Source organism: Glycine soja, chromosome 4 (assembly GCF_004193775.1).
Source record: "Glycine soja cultivar W05 chromosome 4, ASM419377v2, whole genome shotgun sequence".
Lineage (NCBI taxonomy): Eukaryota > Viridiplantae > Streptophyta > Magnoliopsida > Fabales > Fabaceae > Glycine > Glycine soja.
Genome location: NC_041005.1, coordinates 8690808 through 8713057, shown reverse-complemented (window position 1 = coordinate 8713057; position 22250 = coordinate 8690808). Strand labels below are relative to the sequence as shown.

General features: G+C 42.7%; 1 protein-coding gene across 2 annotated transcripts in view; it reads left to right on the top strand.

Annotated features, from left to right (window-relative positions):
• Window positions 1-22250, top strand: part of LOC114409238 (protein CLT2, chloroplastic-like) — a 36412-nt gene that overhangs the window by 5531 nt on the left and 8631 nt on the right. For both annotated transcript variants that reach the window (XR_003666013.1, XM_028372626.1), the window contains exons 4-7: window positions 6030-6145; window positions 12940-13039; window positions 13114-13149; window positions 13230-13280. Coding sequence is in view for 1 of the 2 variants with exons in the window: in XM_028372626.1 (XP_028228427.1) it covers window positions 6030-6145; window positions 12940-13039; window positions 13114-13149; window positions 13230-13280 (303 nt within the window). In the remaining variant the exon portion in view is untranslated. The remainder of the gene's footprint in view (window positions 1-6029; window positions 6146-12939; window positions 13040-13113; window positions 13150-13229; window positions 13281-22250) is intronic.

Genomic DNA, 22250 nt, shown 5'->3' with positions numbered 1-22250 from the left:
GAAAGGAGGTTCAGGAGGAACGATGACCGGTGCAGGTGGTATTCCAACAATTACCATCGAACCCACTAAAGGTCGTGATTTCTGGTGTGAAGGGGCTTGGGTTGGTAGGTTGAAGAAACCGATGAAGCTGGAGAAAATGGAGGACTACATATCGTGGGAACTGGGATATAACATCAGCACCAGATTCCTCGGAGACGACATGGTCCTTCTAATTGGCCTTTCAGAGGATAAAGCCCAACAACTTATCAACTCAGAGATGAACGGTGGCAATACCCTTTTCTATTCCCTCGAGAGATGGCGATCGGGTTACAGGTCATCTAATCGGGTTGTGTGGCTTCAATTATGGGGCTTTCCGATTGAAGCATGGAAAGTGGATCATATGAAGCAGGTCGTCTCAACTATTGGAGACGTTATAGAGGCTGATGAAGACACCGACGACCGGCGACGACTGGACCGCGCACGCTTGCTGGTTCGAACTCCTCTGCCGTCGGCGATCATCAAGGAAGTGAAGGTTCATTGTGGGGAAGAAGATTACAGGGTGTGGTTGGTGGAGGAGGTAGGTGACGATGGGGATGCGTGGAGAACCAGAACGTCCATGTCCGAAGAGTGGACGGAGGAGATCACGTCGGAGGAGGAAGGTGTCGTGGCGGAAGACAACGACGACGACACATCCTTCTCCTATTCTCTAGAGTTGTCCGCCACCAACAACAAGTTCCCTTCGAACCACCAGTCAAACGAATTACCCAGCGGTTCTTGCGGACAATCTCGGAATCGTTTTGACCCAGTGGACAATAACCTAGCTTCTGATGCATGCAGACAAAGTGCAGGCGGCGCAGTGACACACCTTCAGGACTCTACTTTGGCAAAGGTTGACCAAGGGATTGCTTGTGCAGAGAAGAAGCAGGGAAATATTTCCTCAGAGGTCATAACCTCGGACCCTGTTACAGTCGGGCCTCGAAAGTCTGAGGAAGATCAATGCGGAAAGTTTTCAAATTCTGAAGAAGCAGCAGGAAATCCGTTTAACACTCAAGTGGCATATAAGACATGTGCAACGGATAGGGGGTATTGTCATGACATAGGCCACATTCAGGTTCAAAAGGATATTGGGCCAAGTTCCATTTCGGGCCCAATAAAGAAATTGGAGGAGTGCAAAAAGAAAAAACAAATAATATTGACCCAGCCATCAAACAGGAATGTGGACTGGTTCCCTAAAGTTTATGCTAGGCAAAGACACGGCCCATCAAAAGGCTGCCTTCTTATGCCTGTAGTTGAAGAAAACACATCGTTAATGGAGGACAAGGCTGTACCTGGTTCAAAGGATCCCCTTTTTAAAGGCCCAAACAGTAGTAATATGGTGGAGATGAAGGAGATTAACAATGTGGATGGAAATTCTCTTGAAGAATTCGAAGAGGCCAACCAGCAGTGGATTCTTGCGAAATCCTTAGGCCTCCATCATGAATCAGATCAGGAAGGTATTCACAGTTTCAAGACCATGGAGATTCGGGATAGGAAAGAGGCATTGCAGCTGGGAAACAAGAATATTCATAGATGAATATCATGTCCTATAATATTAGAGGGCTGGGTAGAGGTCTCAAATGGGCTTCTATCAGGAGTTTGGTAGGGAAGTTTCATGTTGATCTCTTGTGTCTTCAAGAAACCAAAAAGGAATCTCTGGACAAAGCTTCATGTCAATTCCTATGGGGACAAAGTGATCTGGCTTGGGAATGGCAGCCTGCTATAAATGCTGTTGGGGGATTATTATGCATATGGGATAATAATAAATTTCAGGTTGATTTTCGATGCTCAGATAAAGACTACATTATGTTGGGTGGAGTTTGGTTGCCTCAAATGCAAAGAGTAGTAGTTATTAATCTTTATGCTCCTTGTGACACTGCTAGAAAAAGGCAGTTATGGCAGAACCTCAACAATAGAAAATCTCAGCTCCTAGATTCCTGCTGGTGTTTGGTTGGGGACTTCAATTGCATCAGATACTCTTCAGAAAGAATGGGGATTAATAATAGCAATACAAACACTCAAATCATAGAAGAATTTAATGATTGGCTCGCTGATATGGAGGTGGAGGACATTCCTTGTATGGGTAAACCTTTTACTTGGGTAAGGCCTAATGGGACTTGTAAAAGTAAGCTTGACAGGATTCTGATTTCGGATGATTGGCTTGATTTATGGCCTGATAGCTCTCAATTCAACCTTGAGAGAAACTATTCTGATCATTGCCCTATTTTACTTCAATCCAAAACCATTGACTGGGGCCCTAAGCCTTTTAAGGTCTTTGATGGTTGGTTAAAGACCAAGGAATTCCAGCAAGTGGTGAAAGAATGCTGGTCTGATTATCAGCCCTTGGGATGGGGGGTTTTGCCTTAAAAACCAAGCTCAAGAATCTTAAACACAGGCTGAAAAGGTGGAGTAAGGAGAATTCAGCAGATATTAATATTCAGATAAAGCAGTTGCAACAGAGTATGAATGAGTTGGAGAACTCTATGCCCTCTCAGCCCTCGGAGCATCAAATCAAACAGCTGAAGGATCTTCAATCTCAGCTATGGGAAAAGGCTAGTCTCCATGAGTCTATCTTGAGACAGAAAGCTAGAAGTAGATGGGTTAAAGAGGGGGATTGCAACAGTTTATATTTTCACAAATTAATAAATTATAGTAGGAGGAGAAATGCGATCAGGGGGTTGTTCATTGATGGTGTTTGGGTTGAAGATCCTTCCCTGGTCAAGGCAGAGGTTCTGCAGCATTTTCAATATAGATTTCATGAACCTCATCACCAAAGACCCAACCTGGATGGAGTCCACTTCAGTGTCCTATCTGTTTCTCAAAAGGATAGCATGGTAGAGCCTTTTAAAGAAGAGATCATTTGTGCCGTGTGGAGCTGTGGCAATGACAAAAGCCCTGGGCCTGATGGGCTTAACTTCAGATTTATTAAGCATTTCTGGCAGGAGCTTAAACCTGATTTTCTGAGATTTTTTGATGAATTCTTTGTTAATGCTTCCTTCCCCAAAGGCAGTAGCTCCTCCTTTATTGCCCTCATCCCTAAAGTGAAAGATCCCCAAGCTATCAACGATTTCAGGCCTATATCCCTTATTGGCTGCACTTATAAAATTATTGCCAAAGTGTTGGCTAATAGGCTGAAAAAAGTCATGCCTCATCTTGTAGATGAAAGGCAGACAACATTTATACAGGGTAGACAATTGCTTCATGGAGTTCTGGTGGCTAATGAAGTGATTGAGGAGGCTAGAAGATCTAAGAAGCCTTGTATGGTATTTAAGGTGGACTTTGAGAAGGCCTATGATTCTGTATCTTGGCAATTTCTCATTTATATGATGAAGAGAATGGGGTTCCATGAGAGAGATGGATTAGGTGGATAAGGGCCTGCATTAATTCGGCTTCCATTTCTATTCTTGTTAATGGCAGCCCAACTTCAGAATTTAACCCCCAAAGAGGATTGAGACAAGGTGACCCTTTGGCACCTTTTCTCTTTGATTTAGTGGCTGAGGGATTGACAGGGCTGATGAGAGAAGCAGTTTCCCAAAATAGCTTCAGAAGTTTTCTGGTGGGGAAGAACAAAGTTTCTGTGAATGTTCTTCAATATGCTGATGACACTGTTTTTTGGAGAAGCTTCCATGGAAAACGTCAAAGCAGTGAAGGCCATTCTTAGAAGCTTTGAGATGGTTTCTGGGCTGAGGATCAACTTTGCTAAGAGCCAGTTTGGTGCTGTTGGCCAATCTGCGGTTTGGTGCAGCTCTGCTGCTACTTATCTCAATTGTTCATTACTGCAACTTCCCTTCTGCTATTTAGGAATTCCAGTGGGAGCTAATCCTAGAAGGAGGGTGGTATGGGATCCTGTCATAAGGAAGTTTGAGGCTAAGCTGAGCACATGGAATCAGAGATATATCTCTATGGCTGGTAGGATCACACTTATCAATGCTGTCCTAACAGCACTACCTTTATTTTTCCTGTCTTTTTACAGGGTTCCCTCAGCTATCACTCATAGGATTTCTACTATTCAAAGACAATTCCTTTGGGGGGGGAAGCCAGAAGGAAGGAAGATTGCTTGGATCTCTTGGAGTCAGTGCTGCACTCCTAAACATAGGGGAGGGTTGGGGATCAAAGATATTCAAATTCTCAACAAGGATCTTTTGTTCAAATGAAAGTGGATGATGTTCCACCAACCAGACCAACTTTGGACCAGAATTTTGAACTCTAAGTACAATGGTTGGAGGGGATTGGATCATGGACCTCGAAAGCAGCATTTTTCTACTTGGTGGGCTGACTTAAGGGTCATCTCTCAACAACAGAATGTGACCAGTGCTGCTAACCAAATCTGGTGGAAGTTGGGGAGAGGTGACAAATTCCTTTTTTGGGAAGATCCTTAGGGTGATGAGGGAGTTCCTCTCAAGGACCAATTCCCTGAATTATTCAGAATCTCTTCCCAAAGAGATCTAAGGGTGGCAGAGGTGGGATCTTGGACAGAGAATGGGTGGGTTTGGAACATGGCTTGGAGAAGACACCTGTTTGATAATGAGGTGCAGCTAGCTTCTAAATTCATTGATCACATCCATGAAATCAGGTTAAACAACAACTTCAACGACACCTGGGTTTGGAGAGCTGAATCTACTGGGATTATCTCAACTAAATCTGCATACCAAGTTATTAAATCTGAGCTGGATGATGAAGGTCAGCACCTGGGATTCAAGAAACTTTGGGAGATCAAAGTCCCTCCTAAAGCCCTATCTTTTGTTTGGAGGTTATTATGGGATAGACTTCCCACGAAGGACAATTTGATCAAGAGGCAAATTCAGGTTGAAGATGATCTATGTCCCTTCTGTCATAGTCAATCTGAAACCGCATCCCACTTGTTTTTCACTTGTGGCAAAATTATGCCTTTGTGGTGGGAATTCCTATCTTGGGTAAAGGAAGACAAGGTGTTTCACTGCAGGCCAATGGATAATTTTCTCCAGCATTATTCCTCAGCAGCTTCAAAGGTTTCTAACACAAGAAGGACAATGTGGTGGATAGCAGTTACAAATTCAATTTGGAGGCTCAGGAATGATATTATTTTCCAGAATCAAACCGTTGATATCACTAGGCTGACAGATAGCACTCTGTTCCTATTATGGACTTGGTTGAGGGGTTGGGAAAGGAATTTCCAGATTCCTTATTACTGTTGGTCTTCAAATATGTCTATAGCTTTTAGCTAAAGTTTTTGTTAGTAGGGTATTCAATTGTGTAGGGCGCTGTATCTCCTGATCTCTCAGGACTCCCATTTGTATTATGTAGTACCTCTGGTACTTTTATTCTATATTATAAATTATCTTTGCCTTCCAAAAAAAAAAAACTGAAAACAGTTACATCTCTAGTATTTATACTAGGACCAAACAATTATTACAGTTAACAATAGTAACTGTCAACTATCCTAAGGTTAGTTGAAGTCAACTAACATAGCTAACTGTAGTTACAACAGAATAGAGTGTAATTTTACTCATCTACTCTAATATATTCTAACCAAGAAGGAAGCAAATGACAGTAGTGATGTAAAATCTGTAGCACCTTCCCTCATTCATCACTGATGGCTATTCATGACTTATGCATCTGCGGAAACTTTATTATTACTGATGTTATTAGCATTGGGTGAATTTAGTGATATGACCCTCATGATAGTATTGTTATACTACAAACATTTTTTTTATATAATATTTTGCTTTTTACATTTCATACAACCTGTGTTGTCATTATTAGTAACAGTCAAGCATCTCTAAATGGTGCCATTAAGTGCAATTAATTGGGAAAATTGCATTACTTTTGAAATTTAAGGTACTTAATGGCAAACATTATTGTGCAGATCCAGATCACTTGAAACCTGACATTTTTTAATGGGATGACACTGACTGCAGCTTATTATATGCATAATCATAGTAGTGTTTTTGTTGACCAGTGTGCTAGTTATTTTAATGCATCATTATATGTAGTATTAATTTCTCAACTGTTTATGAATTTGTTTTTTTTTGCAGACTTTTTTGGTTTGGCAGCTAATGTTTTCTACTCTTCTCTTGAGAAGAAGATACTCAATCAATCAATTGGTTGGGTGCTTACTTGTAGCTGTTGGTGTTGTGGTGGCTATTACAAGGTAATTTGACTTTATAATATGGAGAAATTCAATACCTATCACTCTCCATATCCATTTTCTCATGTTGAGTTCTCTAATTAGGTCAGATGCCTATGTGAATCAAGTATTCCCAAAAATGTGTAGTGAATGAGCTTTGACAAAAGATATTGACGTGAAAATATCAGACTTAAATTTTAATCTCCATTCCCAATTCAAAAAATGAGTGACTAGTCATTATATTCCCCTAAGTAGACATGTTTTTTTTTTTTATCAGCCAAAATAATTATATATTTATATTAAGAAAGTACCAGAGGTACTGAAAGTGTACATGAGTAAGATACAAGTGTGACAAATTTGAAATCAGCCCGCTTAGTTGTCCACCCCAGGTTGGGGCACACAGCAGGCTCAATTACAAGTGATTGCCCTGCACACCTAATGACTACTACATCTAAAACCTTGAGTCAGATTTGATGACCACTGATTGTAGTGAGTGGTGAAATCCTTCTCTAAGTTTTTCATCCACGTCCATACCAAAAACAGTGCGTCCTCCATCAATCTGTTTGCATTGAAATTGCTATTGGAAAAAACTATGTCATTTCTGTGCTTCCATATGCTCCAAGTCAGTGCTATCCACCATCCTTTCCATCTAGATGCTGCCATTCCTTCCACAATATAAGACGCATGCTGAATAAAATGTTGTCTTGGGTGGATAGGGAAAACATGCGCCAAATTCACCCAAGACAATGACTCCCACCAAACTGAAATTATTTTCCAGCAATGAAAAAACAGATGTGACGCGCTCTCTTCCACACTTCCACAAAAGGGACATGTGAAATCCTGCAAGTCAATTTGCTTCTTCCTCAGGTTTTCTCTCGTCGGTAGCCTATCCATGAGTAATCTCCAAGCAAACACAGCCGCTTTAGATGGAACCTTGAGCTTCCACAACTCCTTGAACTCTTCCCCCTGAACCTCCATAGGTACATGCTGTCTAAGCACCTTGTAGGCGCTCTTAGCTGAGTACTGACCAGTTGGGTCAGAATCCCACACCCACTGGTCAGCGGTTGTAGGTCTAGTTCTGGTTCCCTCCAGCTCTTTGAATAAAAGAAACTGCCATCTCTATCTCATTATCAAAGAATGATCTTCGCCACTTAAAGTCCCACTCCCAACCATATTCTTTGTGATTTCCCATGTTCTGAATTAATTGGTTTTGCTGTTCCGATATGGTGTATAGTCGAGGATACTTCTCCAATAATTTATTCCCACCTCCTGTCCATGAATCCTCCCAGAATTTTGCTTGATTTCCACACCCAACCTGCCATGTTATTGAGTTGTTCAAAAGCTGCCCCTGCTATGTATGTTGACACACTTTCTTCAAATCCCTCCACCATATAGATTCTTTAGCAGCTCTCAGATCTTCATTTAGACCTCTCCAGCCACCATACTTTGAATTAATTAACCTTACCCACAATTCCCCCGGACTTTGAAATAATTCCCACTTCCATTTATCCATAAGTGCCACGTTAAAAGATGTGATGTTTTTAACCCCCAAGCCTCCTTCCTCCTTTGGCAAGCACACCGCTTCCCACTTCACCCAAGCAATTTTATTTTGGTCGGATGCACCACCCCATAAAAAGTTTCTCTGAAGTCTCACTAGCTTTTTCACCACCTTTTTGGGACCCTGAAAAAAGAGAAAAAATAAATAGGCAAGGACGTTAGCACTGAATTTATAAGTGTCACTCTCCCCCCAAAAGACAAATGTCTTTGTTTCCATCTCTCTAATTTTCTCTCATATTTGGTGATGATAGGGTCCCACGTTTGGCATCTTCTCGGATTGGCCCCAATAGGGATACCAAGATATGAGAAAGGAAAGGCCATCAAGCTACAATGCAAGTAATTGGCTGCCTCGCTTATCCATTCCTCTGACACACCGAACACCCCACAACTGCTTTTAGCAAAATTAATCTTTAATCCCGATGCAAGCTCGAAAGCCCTTAAAATCGCTTTAACAACTCTAACATTCTCCATAGTTGCCTCCCTAAAAAATATAGTATCGTCTGCATACTGAAGGAGGCTGATTTCCACATTATCTGAGCCTGATAGAAATCCCTTGAATAGCCTTTTCTCCATAGCATTGGTCATAAGGCCATTAAGACCTTCAGCAACAATGTTAAATAACTAAGGTGATAGAGGATCTCCCTACCTAAGTCCTCTTTGAGGCACGAACTCAGATGAAGGGCTGCCGTTAACAAGGACTGATACCGATGCTGATTCTAGACAGCCATGTATCCAATGAATCCACTTAGCACAAAAACCCATTCTTGTCATCATGTACTTAAGGAAATCCCACGACACTGAGTCATACGCCTTCTCATAATCAACTTTGAAGATAATACATGACTTTTGACCTCTTTTGGCTTCTTCCACTACTTCATTTGCTATTAGCACACTGTGAAGCATGTGCCTGCCTTCTATGAATGCTGATTGTCGCTCGCTTATGATGGAGTGCATAACCTTCTTCAATCTATTTGCCAAAATCTTAGCCAATATCTTGTAGGTACATCCTATCAGTGAGATAGGCTTGTACTCGTTCAACACTTGAGGATCTACTACCTTTGGAATTAAAGCTATGAATGATGCATTAAGGCCCCTTGGTACCACTCCATTTACATGAAATTCATCTAGGAATCTTAGGAAATCAGGTTTGATTATATCCCAAAAAAGCTTGATGAATTTAAAATTTAGACCGTTCGGACCCGGACTCTTATCACTACCACAACTCCATACCGCCCTCCTAACCTCCTCCTCATTAAAACGCTCCACCAGCATTTTATTTTGCTGGAAATCGATGGACTGGAAATGAATATCGTCAAGTCTTGGTCTTGCCTGATCAGTTTCTTGAAAGCGCTGCAAGAAAAAAGTCCGCACCTCCTCTTTGACTATTGAAGGCTCATCTCTCCACAAACCATCAATCAACACCCCATTCAGGCAATTGTTCCTCCTCCTAGCATTTATCATCAGGTGAAAAAAATCTAGTATTGCAATTTCCCTGCTTAATCCACTTTGATCTTGCCTTTTGTCTTAATAATGATTCATGTGCTTGGGCTGCTTCCCATAGCTGTTGCTGCAGCTGCCTTCTAACTTCCAGCTCTTGATGGCTTAGCACCCTATCATCTGACTCCTCTTCCAGCTTATTTAGATCTTCTTCTATTTTCTTGTATTTTCTTAAAGTATCTCCAAAATGTGTCTTGTTCCACTCCTTGATGCTGACTTTGAGAGCTTTAATTTTCTGTTTTAACACAAAACCTCCCCACCCTCCTTGATTATTATTGGACCAGGTTTGCTGAACCAGCTTCTTGAAGGACTGATCTTTGAGCCAGCAGTCTAGAATGCGAAAAGGCTTAGGACCCCAATCAATGCTCTGAGATTTGAGCATGACAGGGCAATGATTTGAAAAGTTCCTCTTGAGAGTGTATTGAGATGAAGCAGACCATTTGGACAACCATTCTGGAGAGATCAAAAACCTATCCAGCTTGCTCTTAGCATTGCCGTTTGGTCTGTACCAAGTAAACCGCTTCCCCACCCAAGGTGCTTCTTCAACTTCCAACTCCGCTATCCAGTCATTAAATTCCCGGATGTTTCCCTCATGCTGCCCCCTCTGACTTGATCCCACTCTCTCTGCAGCTGTCCTTATATTATTGAAATCCCCCAAAATACACCAATAGCCTTCAGGATTTTGATTTTTCAGGTGTTAAATGTTTTCCCACAATGACCTTTTTTCTTGGAGATTACATGGTGAGTATATATTAATTACATGTACTAGCTGTGTTTCCTGGCGCCATTTTCCTGTCAGCATTATGAATCCAGCTCCTGAAGTTCTTCTTTCTACCTTGAAACTTTTCTCATTCCATATACATAGAATGCCACCAGCCGAATTGACCGAAGGTTGCGATTCCCATCTGATATCTGGATCTCCCCACAATGCAGTGCACATGGACTTGTCAACACTCCTTTTTTGTCTCCTGTATACATAACATATCTATGTGGTTCTCCCTAACCATCCTACGGATTGTAGGCCACTTTATCCCCTCCCCAACCCTCTAACATTATATGAAATAATGTTCATTGGTTTAGTCTCCTGCTTCCCAACCTTTCAACCTCTTCAACATCTCTACTCTCCAATTCCAACAGCTTCTGAACATAATTTTTTTGAGAGTGGCGTGTAGTCAGGCCTAATTCTGTGACCATTCTCCAAGTGCTTTCTGCCTCTTGATAGTTTCTTGCTGATTGAAAATCCCCATCATCATTTAGTTGGTGAAAGTCCCCATCATGTTTCCGTTGTGATTGGGCCGTGTGTTGTTGCAGGGGATCACTTATCTGATCTTCTGCAGGGTTTTTGATCATCTTCTGGTGTTGTGGTTGAGAGGCCACTAGTTCAGAGGCTAAGAAATCCCGCGGGCTATTAGCTCCACATAATTGGGCTTGTTTCTTTTTGCCCCTTCCTTTTCGGGAGTAGACCTGCCACGAGCTGCCTTGGGCTTGAGTGGAACTATTTGGGTCTGTTAATTGAGGGTTACATATTTTATTGGGGGTGTGGATAGTAACAGCCCCATCCACTTCCCATCCCATGTGCTGGTCACATGGTTTTTCAAATATAAAACCCCTCTTCCTGTCTTCAACGTTCAAAACTGACCCCCCCTTTCCTCTTTGGTGATATTTATCTGCGCTTTCCCCAGGATCAGATGTTCCCTTTTGCCGAAGTCCTTCCTTATGGGTCATAGATAGCTGGTCTGTCCCCTGCACCTTCCTACCAAGCACCTGTACCTGAACGTCCTCTGTCTGCACTGGGGCAGACTGCGGTATTACCTTGCGGTCACTGTCTTTACCCCGCGGTTCTGGTCCTGCATGCAAACCTGTGATGACCCGTAGCCGTTCGTCTCCCTCAGCGCCGGAGTTATGGCTCTGATACGAGTTTTTCGGCTCCGACGGCTTCTCCTGCTCCTCCGTCGGTGGCGCCTCTCCCCTGGTACTGTCGAACGTGTTAGCCGCAACTGGGATTGTCGACGTCTCCTGCGTCTCTCCAACATGCATGTTCGTCACCTCCATACGCTCCTCCCCCTCCGCGCTGCCTTGTTTGGATGGCGTCCCTTCCTTGCACGAGTTGCCAGCACGAGGAACAGTGATTTCTCCCCATGTTGTTCCATCTTCACTTTCATCCGATTGTATCTCCTCCGATGAGCCATGATCGCTCCATTGTTGACGTTGGCAGTTAGCACACGACTTCCCGCTTTCCTCCACAATGTGCACCTCATATGACTCTCCTTGTATGTGGACATTCGCGGAATGCTGTATAAGTGGCTTCCATGATGTCCTGATTAAGATCCTTGCCATGTCCAGCTTGTTGAGTTCTTCTACGTCATCGTCAACACCCACCATTTCACCGATGGAGGCCACTATTTTTTTAATATGCTGCATGTCCCACGCCATCAGTGGTATCCCCCAACAGTGAACCCACGTCAGTCTAGAGCCAGCGCGAATATGTGGGTTCCATGGCTCTAAGGACGTGAAAACTTCTCCCCACCCTTCTTTATCTTCCTCTAACATTCGCTTAGCTTTTTGTTCTGTGAGACCATGGAGTAGCACCATGTCATCCCCGATGTACTTCGGATATATGTTATCTCCAATATCCCACCACAGGTACTCCTCTATCCTCTCAAACATTGCCATATTTTTTAGTCTCCCTATCCAAGCCCCTTTGAGCCATTGTTGTCCTATCCCCTGTATCTCAAGGTTCACTGATGACCTCGAGCTATTACAATTAAGTTCCCCTTTAGATAGGATTCCCCTCTGTGCTGCCCTTGAACTGTGTCTCCTCACTACCTCCGCGTACGACCCTTGCTGAATGTGCTCCTTTTTTCCTGTTTTCAGTGTCAAGGCTAATTCTTTGGACCCCTCCAGATGATACTTACCCCCTGTTCTTCCTTTAGCCTCTACTTGTGAGTATTCACGTTTTGGTCTCCCATACCTGGGAGTGTTTACGAACATTTTTAACCCTCCAAACACCATGCTGTCAAGTTTCTTCTCCACCTGATGAACATCCTGCACCCCTTTAAATCTAACGAACCCATATCTCTTTCCCATTTTGTTTCGTTTTGGAGATATGAAAATCTCCCTCACATCTCCCACCTGCTTGAAATGCCACCACAGGTCCTTTTTTGTTATCTCTTCAGGGAATCTAGTGAAGTAAAAGGAGGTTATGTCGTTACGTTCTCGCCAGTTAGCTCGCTGGTAGCGGTGATGGTCTTGGTTCCTTTTCCGATCAATGCTCAGACGAGGACCCTTCTCTCTCCTTTCCCGTCTATTCCTAACACTCTCCCACCCAGTGTCTCTCTCTCCTCTCTCTCCACTCATTCTCTCTCTTTCGTTCTTTTCGGCCCTAAGTAGACATGTGACTTCAGTTTGGTCCTCTGAAGCACTTTAGCTCTGCAATCATAAAAAGTAACATCAGCAGTGTCCCTCGGTAAATGGGCAAGGAGAACAACAATGTTAATGGACCTTACATTGCTTCTAACCTTTCCAGTAATATTTGTTGCACATATAGTTTTAAGTATAGTGTCATTAAAATGTTAAACAAGCCAGGTCACTAGCTGCTTATAACCGGATATAGAAGCTCAAAAATAGCTGTAATGTTTGTCAGACCTTTTTGTTGGGGTACAAATATCATGCAGTCAGTGCCTAGACTCTAGATTCATAGGGAATTCCTCTTTCACTTCAAATGAAGTGGGCCCCATCTGATCATTTGTTTCCTATCATTGCAGTGGCTCAAATACAGGTCAGATGCTCTCTGAAGTTCAGTTCTTTTGGCCAGCTTTGATGATAATCTCATGTTCCTTTCAAGCTTTGGCTTCTGTAATCAAGGTTAGTCAACAACCAGATGTTAATTTTTAAACATTTTCCTGGAACATTATAATCTTTGTGTTCTCTTGCGGCAGGAGTATATTTTCATTGATTCTGCTACTCGATTAAAGGTATTCTTTCTTTTGCTATAGATTCCATTGGCATTACATTCATGAGCATTATTTGAAGTCTTTTACTTGTTCACATGCAGCACAAGTCACTGGACATATTTGTGGTCAATTCTTTCGGATCTGGGTTTCAGGTACGCCTTGCAACATTAATTGCAATGAATTTAGTGTACCTTTCAAAATCTGTAAATGGCATTTATAACCAGTATCTTTTTAGTTATTTTTTTTCTTCATTGCTGATTTCTTAATAGTCGCTTCATCTTGTATGATTTCAAATGGCATTACGCGAGTTCCAAATTTATGTTTGCTTTCTATCTTTTATAGGATTTCAAAATCTATTACTTTTGTTTGTCCCCTAACAAATAGCAAATGGTAATGGTTAGAATACTTGGGTTATTGCAGTCTTATGAATCTTATTATTTTGGAGTTATTAGTAGGGCTGTCTTAGAGTGTAGGTTTGGGCCTAACTCAATCCCAAAAGCTAGCTCATAGGGTGAGGGTTGCCCCTCACTTATATACTCTATCTTGGCCTTATCTCTAGCCAATGTGGGACTTGGGCTTTTTCTAATACACTCCCTCACGGCCAACACTTTTGGGCTTGATGCATGGATAACATGATGATGGCCCTTTGAATGGATCTAGGAAAGGCTCTGATAAGAGAATTTGAGAGAGAAGAGGAGATTGACATTGAGAAAATCAATATTATTCAACTCAACTGTAACTAATTACAAAGATGAATATATAGTTGGATAACTGCCAACTGACCTAACTGTTAACTAACCTAAGTTAGTTGGCAGCTGTTACAAAGTTGTTAGGCACTAATTGACTAAATTATCAACTGATAACAGGCTAAAACTGAGTAATGTGTACTCTCTTATACTCCCCCACAAGCTCACGAGGTGTTGGAAGAATGTCTTTTAACTACTCTAAGCTTGAACCTGAATGAAAGAAATGAAGAAGGGGATAGAGCCTTTGATGCAATCCAAGCCATGGACGCTTGGTTCAGATTGTTCCGGATGCAAATTCAAGAACCACCATTGTTATTTTACCTTGAGGCCAGGATGAGAGAGAGTGAGAGAGAGAAAGAGAGAGAGGGGGGGGGGGGGGAGAGTGAGTGGACTACTGTGAGTAGAGTGAGAGGAAAACAGAGAGTGCTCGAGAGAACACGAGAGGATCCTCAAGTGAACTACGCTAAGACGAGGCCAGGAAAGCTACACAGTAATCGTCGCCGAAACTGGAGGGAGAATCACGACATTACCACTTTCTTCTTCACGAGATTCCCAGAACATACGAATGCGAAAGACCTATGGGCTCATTTCAAGAAATGGGGTGATGTGAGGGAAATTTTCATCCCAAACACCAGGAACAAGATGGGAAGAAGATACGGTTTTGCAAGGTTCAAGGGGGTAGCCGATCAGCACAAACTGGAGAGACAGCTCGATAATACTTTTGTAGATGGCCTCAAACTGCACGTCAACTTGCCAAAGTATGGGAGAAGAAGAACAAGGACTGAGGAGCACAAAGCCAACCCAAGAAACCAAACATATGTGAGAACAACATATCAAAAGCCCACGCATCCCAGGCCCCAACAAAGATCATATGCTTCTGTGGTAGCAAACACAACTATGGAAGTTGAACAGACGACGCGCCCTCAAATCCCACACACCAGGAAAACGCATTCACATTCGACGGTGCAAATAGAAGCAAATTGGGGGGAGAAGAAGTGGCTAACAGAAACATGGGTGGGTCATCTAAAGAGGATAACCTCTTTCGAAAGGATCGAAGATGATTTACCTTGGCAGTTAGGTGTGAACGTGGTGCTGAAATACCTAGGTGACAACATGGTACTCCTCCTTGGTCTTTCGGATGCCAAGGCAGAGGAAATCATCCACGAAGAAGATCAACATGGCACGACCCCCTTCCATTCGCTAGAAAAATGGAACCCGAAAATGAGACCTGGGTACAGGGTAGTCTGGGCTCAGTGCTGGGGAGTTCCCCCCCAAGCATGGGACGTAGGGAACCTAAGGCATATAGTGGCGGCAATCGGCGAGCTCGTTGATGTCGATGATGACGTGGAAGACCTCAGAAGGTTAGACAGAGCCCGGGTTCTTATAAGAACCCCATGGAGTCCATGGTTCAATCACACTGTCCATGTCTCGAGCGGAGGGGAGTCATACGAGATTCAGATTGTTGAAGAAGCCTCGAGCATCGTCGGAATGCGCAGTAATCGCAGCTGTTCCTCTTTGAACCTGTCGGACGACATCGACTCGGACGATATCGTCTCCGATGAAGAGTCAGCGCCGATACCGACAGACCTTGTCGGAAGAGACGATAACGACGACGACATCCGCAAGACGCAGTTACCCAATAGTCCGTGCGCCGTCGTATATCCAGTGGGTAAAGCCCAAAGCGACTGGGCAAAGCTACCTACCTTCGAAAACAGTGCGCGGTCGGATACGGGAAAAGACAGGGAGCAGCCACCTGTGCTTTTGCCCACCGCAGACCTAGAAGCACGAATAGGGGAAGAGTTTCAGAATGAAGGAAGAAATAGGAAAGATCTTGGGGGCCAGAATATGGTGTCAGAGATGGAAGGAGAGGCAGGTATCATGGAAGAGGAAGTAGACGTTGAGCTCCTTGCAGGCCCTTTGTGTTTTGACCGAGAAGGCATTAGTGGGCCACATAAACTCTCCATTCTGCCACGTGGCTGCCAAATTAGGGACAGGAAAACAAACAGGGAGGTGGGTAACAAAGATAAAGAAGCACCAGCCACAATAGCTCACGTGACTCAAAATAACTTTCCCTCCGCAAGTGACACACAGCATGCCCAACTTGGGCCTCTTATTGGAAAGGCCCATCAACACAGCAACAACAATCCTCAACACTTAAGCAACAGCCCTACTAAGCAGTTTCTTGAGTGTGGAAAGGAGTGGAAAGTTTTTGTTAGAAGAAAGGGGTGCAAACAGAATCTGGCCCAACAAAGCCAACAGCATATTTCTCAGAGTAAATTCCCCCCCATGGTCTTGGTCCCAACCCATAATCCTAGTGGGTCTCAACATCAAACAGAAGACACGGCCAAAGATAAATATGAGCAGATTGCAAATTCTGACGATCCCAATCGAAACCAATTGGAAGAAGCAGCTTTTCAGTGGGAAATAGCAAAACTCATGGGAGTGCACAGTGACTCAGACCAGGCAACAATCATCCACAAGATAGTTGGAATGGAGACTAGAGACAGCAAGGAGGCTGAGGCAATGGGAAACAGGCCCTTATCATCATGAATATACTGTCCTACAATGTTAGAGGATTGGGGAGAGGGGTTAAATGGGCAGCAATAAGGCGGCTGGTCAACAAACAAAAGGCAGACATGATTTGCATTCAAGAAACCAAGAGGGATCAAATTCATCTGGATATGTGCCAGACTCTGTGGGGATATCCAGATGTTGGCTGGGATTTTCTACCAGCTACTAACACAGCAGGGGGGCTACTGTGCATTTGGAAGGAGCAGGCATTTAAATTAGAGAACAGGGAAGTGGGAACAGGATACATATCATTGGAAGGCGTCTGGACCCAGGAGAATCAGAAAACACACATAGTAAATATCTACTCCCCCTGTGATAGGCAGAATAAAAGGCAATTGTGGGAATCACTCAAGCATCTAAAACAGCAAGACCCTGAAGGCTTATGGTGCTTCTTGGGTGACTTTAATAGCATCAGACATCATTCTGAAAGAGAAGGGGCGTCTCAAAGGGGATGGGATGACAATATTATCAACGATTTCAATGAATGGATAGCAGATCTGGAGCTTGTAGAGATACCTTCCATGGGGAGAAGATTCACGTGGTTCAAGCCAAGCGGGACTGCAAAGAGCAAACTAGATAGGTTCCTTGTATCCTCCAATTGGCTTCAAAAATGGCCAAGCTGCACCAGCTTTACTCTGGACAGAAACTTTTCAGATCACTGTCCTATTCTTCTTAAGGCAAAATTCATTGATTGGGGGCCAAAACCTTTTAAGGTTTTTGACTGCTGGCTGAAAGACAAATCTTTTGAAAGTATGGTCAGAGAAACCTGGACAAATTTCCACCCAAGGGGATGGGGGGGCACTGTCCTCAAAGAAAAACTCAAAAAACTCAAGGAAGTAATGAAGGAATGGAATAGGACGCAGTATGGTGACACACTGAAGAAGGTTCAAAGGTTTGAAGCAGACCTAAACAGATTAGAAGTTGAAAGCACAAGTAGGCAGCTGAATTCCCAAGAGTTGATGACCTGCAAAAAATTACAAGAGGACTTGTGGGCTGCAGCACTCTCTCATGAGTCTTTAATGAGACAAAAGGCGCGAGTTAAATGGAGCAAAGAGGGAGATTGTAACTCAAGATATTTCCACTTGCTGATGAACTTTAGGCAATCTAATAATGCAGTTAAAGGCATTCTAATAGATGGCTCATGGGTCGATGACCCTGCTGTAGTAAAACAGGAGGTCCGTCGGTTCTTCAGCAATAGATTCAGAGAACCTGAAAAGTGTAGACCGGTCCTTGATGGGGTTAAATTCCGTGGTATTGGTCAGATTCATAATGACATGCTAGTGGGTGCTTTTAAGGAGGAAGAAATCAGGGCCGCAGTGTGGGAATGTGGAAGTGAAAAAAGCCCTGGCCCGGATGGATTAAATTTCAGATTCATCAAGCATTTTTGGGATATTCTAAAGCCGGATTTCTGCAGATTTTTAGATGAGTTCCATGTGAATGGAAGCTTCCCGAGAGGCAGCAATGCATCCTTTGTTGCTCTGATCCCAAAAGTCAAAGCTCCACAAAATCTTAATGAATACAGGCCTATATCACTAATAGGCTGTACTTATAAGATTGTGGCTAAGCTCTTGGCAAATAGATTGAAGAAGGTGCTGCCAGATTTAATTGATGAGAGACAATCGGCATTCATAAGTGGTAGACACCTCTTGCATAGCGTGCTCATAGCTAATGAGGCTGTGGAGGAAGCAAAGAGGAGAAAAAAGCATTGTTTGGTGTTTAAGGTAGACTATGAAAAAGCGTACGACTCAGTCTCCTGGGATTTCCTATTCTACATGTTGAAGAGACTAGGTTTCTGCCCTAAATGGGTCAGCTGGATCGCGGGCTGCCTTAAATCAGCCTCGGTCTCTATCTTGGTTAATGGCAGTCCCACTGAAGAATTTCTTCCAAATAGAGGCCTAAGGCAAGGTGATCCATTAGCACCCTTTCTTTTCAATATAGTCGCTGAAGGATTAACGGGCCTCATGAGAGAAGCAATGGAAAAGGGTCTATATAGCAGTTTCCTGGTGGGAAAAAATAACATGCCAGTCAATATATTACAGTACGCAGATGACACTATATTTTTTGGGGAGGCAACAATGCAAAACGTGCAGATGATTAAATCCATTTTGAGAAGTTTTGAACTTGTATCTGGCCTAAAAATAAATTTCGCAAAGAGCAGTTTTGGCGTCATTGGGAAGGCTGGACAATGGGCAGCAGAGGCGGCTGATTATCTAAATTGTAGAATCTTGGCCTTACCTTTCTCGTACTTAGGTATCCCTATAGGGGATAACCCAAGACGTAGCAAACTTTGGGATCCTCTTGTTAGAAAATGTGAGAGAAAACTCGCCACTTGGAAACAAAGACACATATCCGTTGGGGGGAGAGTGACACTTATCAATGCAACTCTAACAGCAATTCCTATTTTTTTCTTTTCTTTTTTCAGGGTACCTTCAAAAGTAATAACCAAATTGGAGGCCATCCAAAGAAGATTTTTATGGGGAGGAGGATTAGATCAGCGGAAGATAGCTTGGGTCAATTGGAAGACAATATGCCAACCAAAAGACAGAGGTGGCCTTGGAGTCAAAGATCTTCGGACTTTTAACGCAGCCCTATTGGGAAAGTGGCGATGGGATCTTTTTCACAAGCAAGAGGAGCCATGGGCAAAATTGCTAGATTCCAAGTATGGTGGTTGGAGGGCTTTGGAGGAGGGTACAACAGCAAATCAAGATTCCATCTGGTGGAAGGATATAATTTCAATTCTGCACCAGCAGCAGAATTCTGCAATAAGAAATGAAACTGGTTGGATAGTGGGGGGCGGTGACAAATTCAGATTTTGGGAGGATCCGTGGTTAGATACTGGGATGCCTTTAAGGGAGAAATACCCACGATTATACAACATATCCTCTCAAAAACAGACAACTATTTCGTGCATGGGAACCAGCAACAGCATTGGATGGGAATGGAATCTCAATTGGAGAAGGGACCTTTTTGAATCAGAGTTACTGTTGGCAGATTCTTTTATTGGGGACTTAGCTCAGCAGCAAATTCAGCCTCATAGGGAAGACAAATGGATATGGAAGCATGACCACAGTGGACATTACTCATCTAAAAGCGGGTATGACCTTATATGGAGAGAGATAAGGGGGTCAATCCAGAGTTCTGATTTTGTGGACCTATGGAAATTAAAAATCCCAGCCAAATCAGCTATCTTCGCATGGAGATTGATCAAAGACAGGTTACCAACAAAAATGAATCTTATAAGGCGTCAGGTGGTGGTAAATGATAGGTTATGTCCATTCTGTGGACTTAAAGATGAGGAGGCAGAGCATTTATTTTTTAGCTGCAGCTGTACCTTACCCCTGTGGTGGGAGTCTATATCTTGGGCTAATTTAGCAACAGCACTGCCAATTAATCCAAGAGATCATTTCCTGCAGCACACACTTGGGGCAGCTGGAGTAAGGAACCATACAAGGTGGAAATGCTGGTGGGTGGCTTTAACATGGTCAATCTGGAATCACAGAAATAAGATAGTCTTCCAAAACCACACGTTTAATGGGAGTAGATTAATGGATGAAGCAGTTTTTGTCCTCTGGTCGTGGATTAAATCTATGGAGAAGGATTTTGCTGTACACCTCAATCAGTGGTCTTCAAACCTAAAGGAAGCTTTTAATAGCTAGGTAGGGTGGGGTGGTTTATATACATGTAACAGTCATAGGGGTTATAGCTTGGGTCTCTGTATTCACAAGATCCACATGCTTATTTTCTATCAATAGTTGTATCTCTAGTACCTCTGGTACTTTTTCATAATAATATATATCTATTTTTGCTGAGCAAAAAAAAAAAGAACCACCATTGTTGATCTTCCAAGAACTCAAGAACAGAAAAATAGAAAATATGGATAAGATGAGAAGATGAACGGAACGATGCCACGATCCACGGAGAATTGATAAGCTGAAGGAGAATTCACCACAAAGGAATAGCTTCCTTGATAAGAATCAATTTGATTTTCAGCCAAAAACCAAAGAAAAGGCTAAGCTCTTTCTAAGCACAAACTTAATTTCAATTATATCAAAAGTTTCTACAATTTAGAGTTTTTGAGTATTTATAGAACTAGCTTAAGAGGATAACTAAGCCTCTAATAAGGCCTATTTACATCAAGCTCAAGCCCATTACACAAATAAACAAAAATTAGGAATTTTCGTAAATTCACACTAAAGGTGTGCGCTAAGCCATACAGCTCACGCTAAGCCCAGTTTCTCCTCGGGTTAGAATTGGGCTAAGTCAGACAGCTCGCGCTAAGCCACTGAAGGTGTGCGCTAAGGCAGACAGCTCGCGCTAAGCCCACTTAAGGTGTGAGCTAAGCCAGACAGCTCGCACTAAGTCTAACAGCACGCGCTAAGCCCAGGTGTGTTGTTCAACAATCTTCAATGTGTTATTCAGCTCCTTGTGATTTTCTCCCTCCTTTTCTTTGATGAGTAATCCATCCTTGATCCTCTTGGCCATACTTCTTATAGAAGCTTGACTCTAGATCTTGTCATTGGCCCCTTCAACTCATGAAGTGTTTCTAGGTCCTTGTGCTCTTTGGATAGCCCTCTATTAGCATTGGTCAGAATATCAGCCAGTTGATCTATGGCAGGAACATGAACAACATTGAGTTGTTTGGTGAGAAGTTTCTCTCAGACAAAAAATAAATCCAGCTCCATATGCTTGGTTTTTGAGTGAAAAACAGGATTATGAGCTAATGAAACAATTCTGGTGTTGTCACACAAAATAATAGGAGTAGTGTAAGCTACTTGGAGTTCAGAAAGAAGAGACTGAATCCAAGTAACTTCTGCTGCAATACGAGCCATGCTTCTATATTTTGCCTCAGTACTTGACCTTGCAACAACTGATTGCTTCTTAGACCACCAAGAGATGAGTTTAGGTCCAAGAAAAATAGCAGCTCCAGAAGTAGACCTCCTACCTCCAGAATCAGAGGCCCAATCTGCATCACAATAGGCATGAAGAGGAAAGGGATGCCTAAGAGAAGCAGACTGAAAGTGTAGCCCCAAGAAATAGTACCCTTAAGATACCTTGAAATCCTTTTCTCAGCCAACCAGTGTTGCTCAGAAGGTTTAGACATGAACTGACAGACCTTGTTGACAGAGAAACTAATCTCTGGTCTTGTAATAGTAGCATACTGCAAAGCACCAACTATGGACCTATATAAGGTAGGATCAGAAAAATCTTCAGAACCAAACTTTGTCAATTTACAACCCCTAACCATAGGAGAAGAGATAGGATTTGATTCATCCATTTTAGTCTTGGCCAAGAGATCTCTGATATACTTTGATTGAGTTAAAATAAGAGAACCATCATTCTGTCTTTGAACTTCAATACCCCAAAAAAAGTCCAAGTCACCAAGTTATTTGAGGGAGAAAACAGAATTCAGTTTTGAAACAAGAGAATGAATCAAAGTGGTGTTCTTACCCGTGATAGTGATATCACCAACATAAACTAAGATGTAGACAACAAACTGATTCTCAGAAAAAACAAAGAGAGAAGGATCATGTTTGCTTGAAGAAAACTTGAAGCTGCGAAGAGTAGCTTTTAGTTTGTCACACCAGGCTCTAGGAGCCTGCGTTAGGCCATAAATAGCTTTATGTATTCTGCATACTTGAGTCTTATTGGAAGACACAAATCCAGGAGGTTGAGTCATGTAAACCTCGTCCTCAAGAATGCCTTTAAGAAAGGCATTGTTGACATCAAGCTGTTGAAGGGGCCAGTTGTGAGAAATAGCAAGAGAAAGAATCAACCTAACAGTCACATGTTTGATTACAGGAGAAA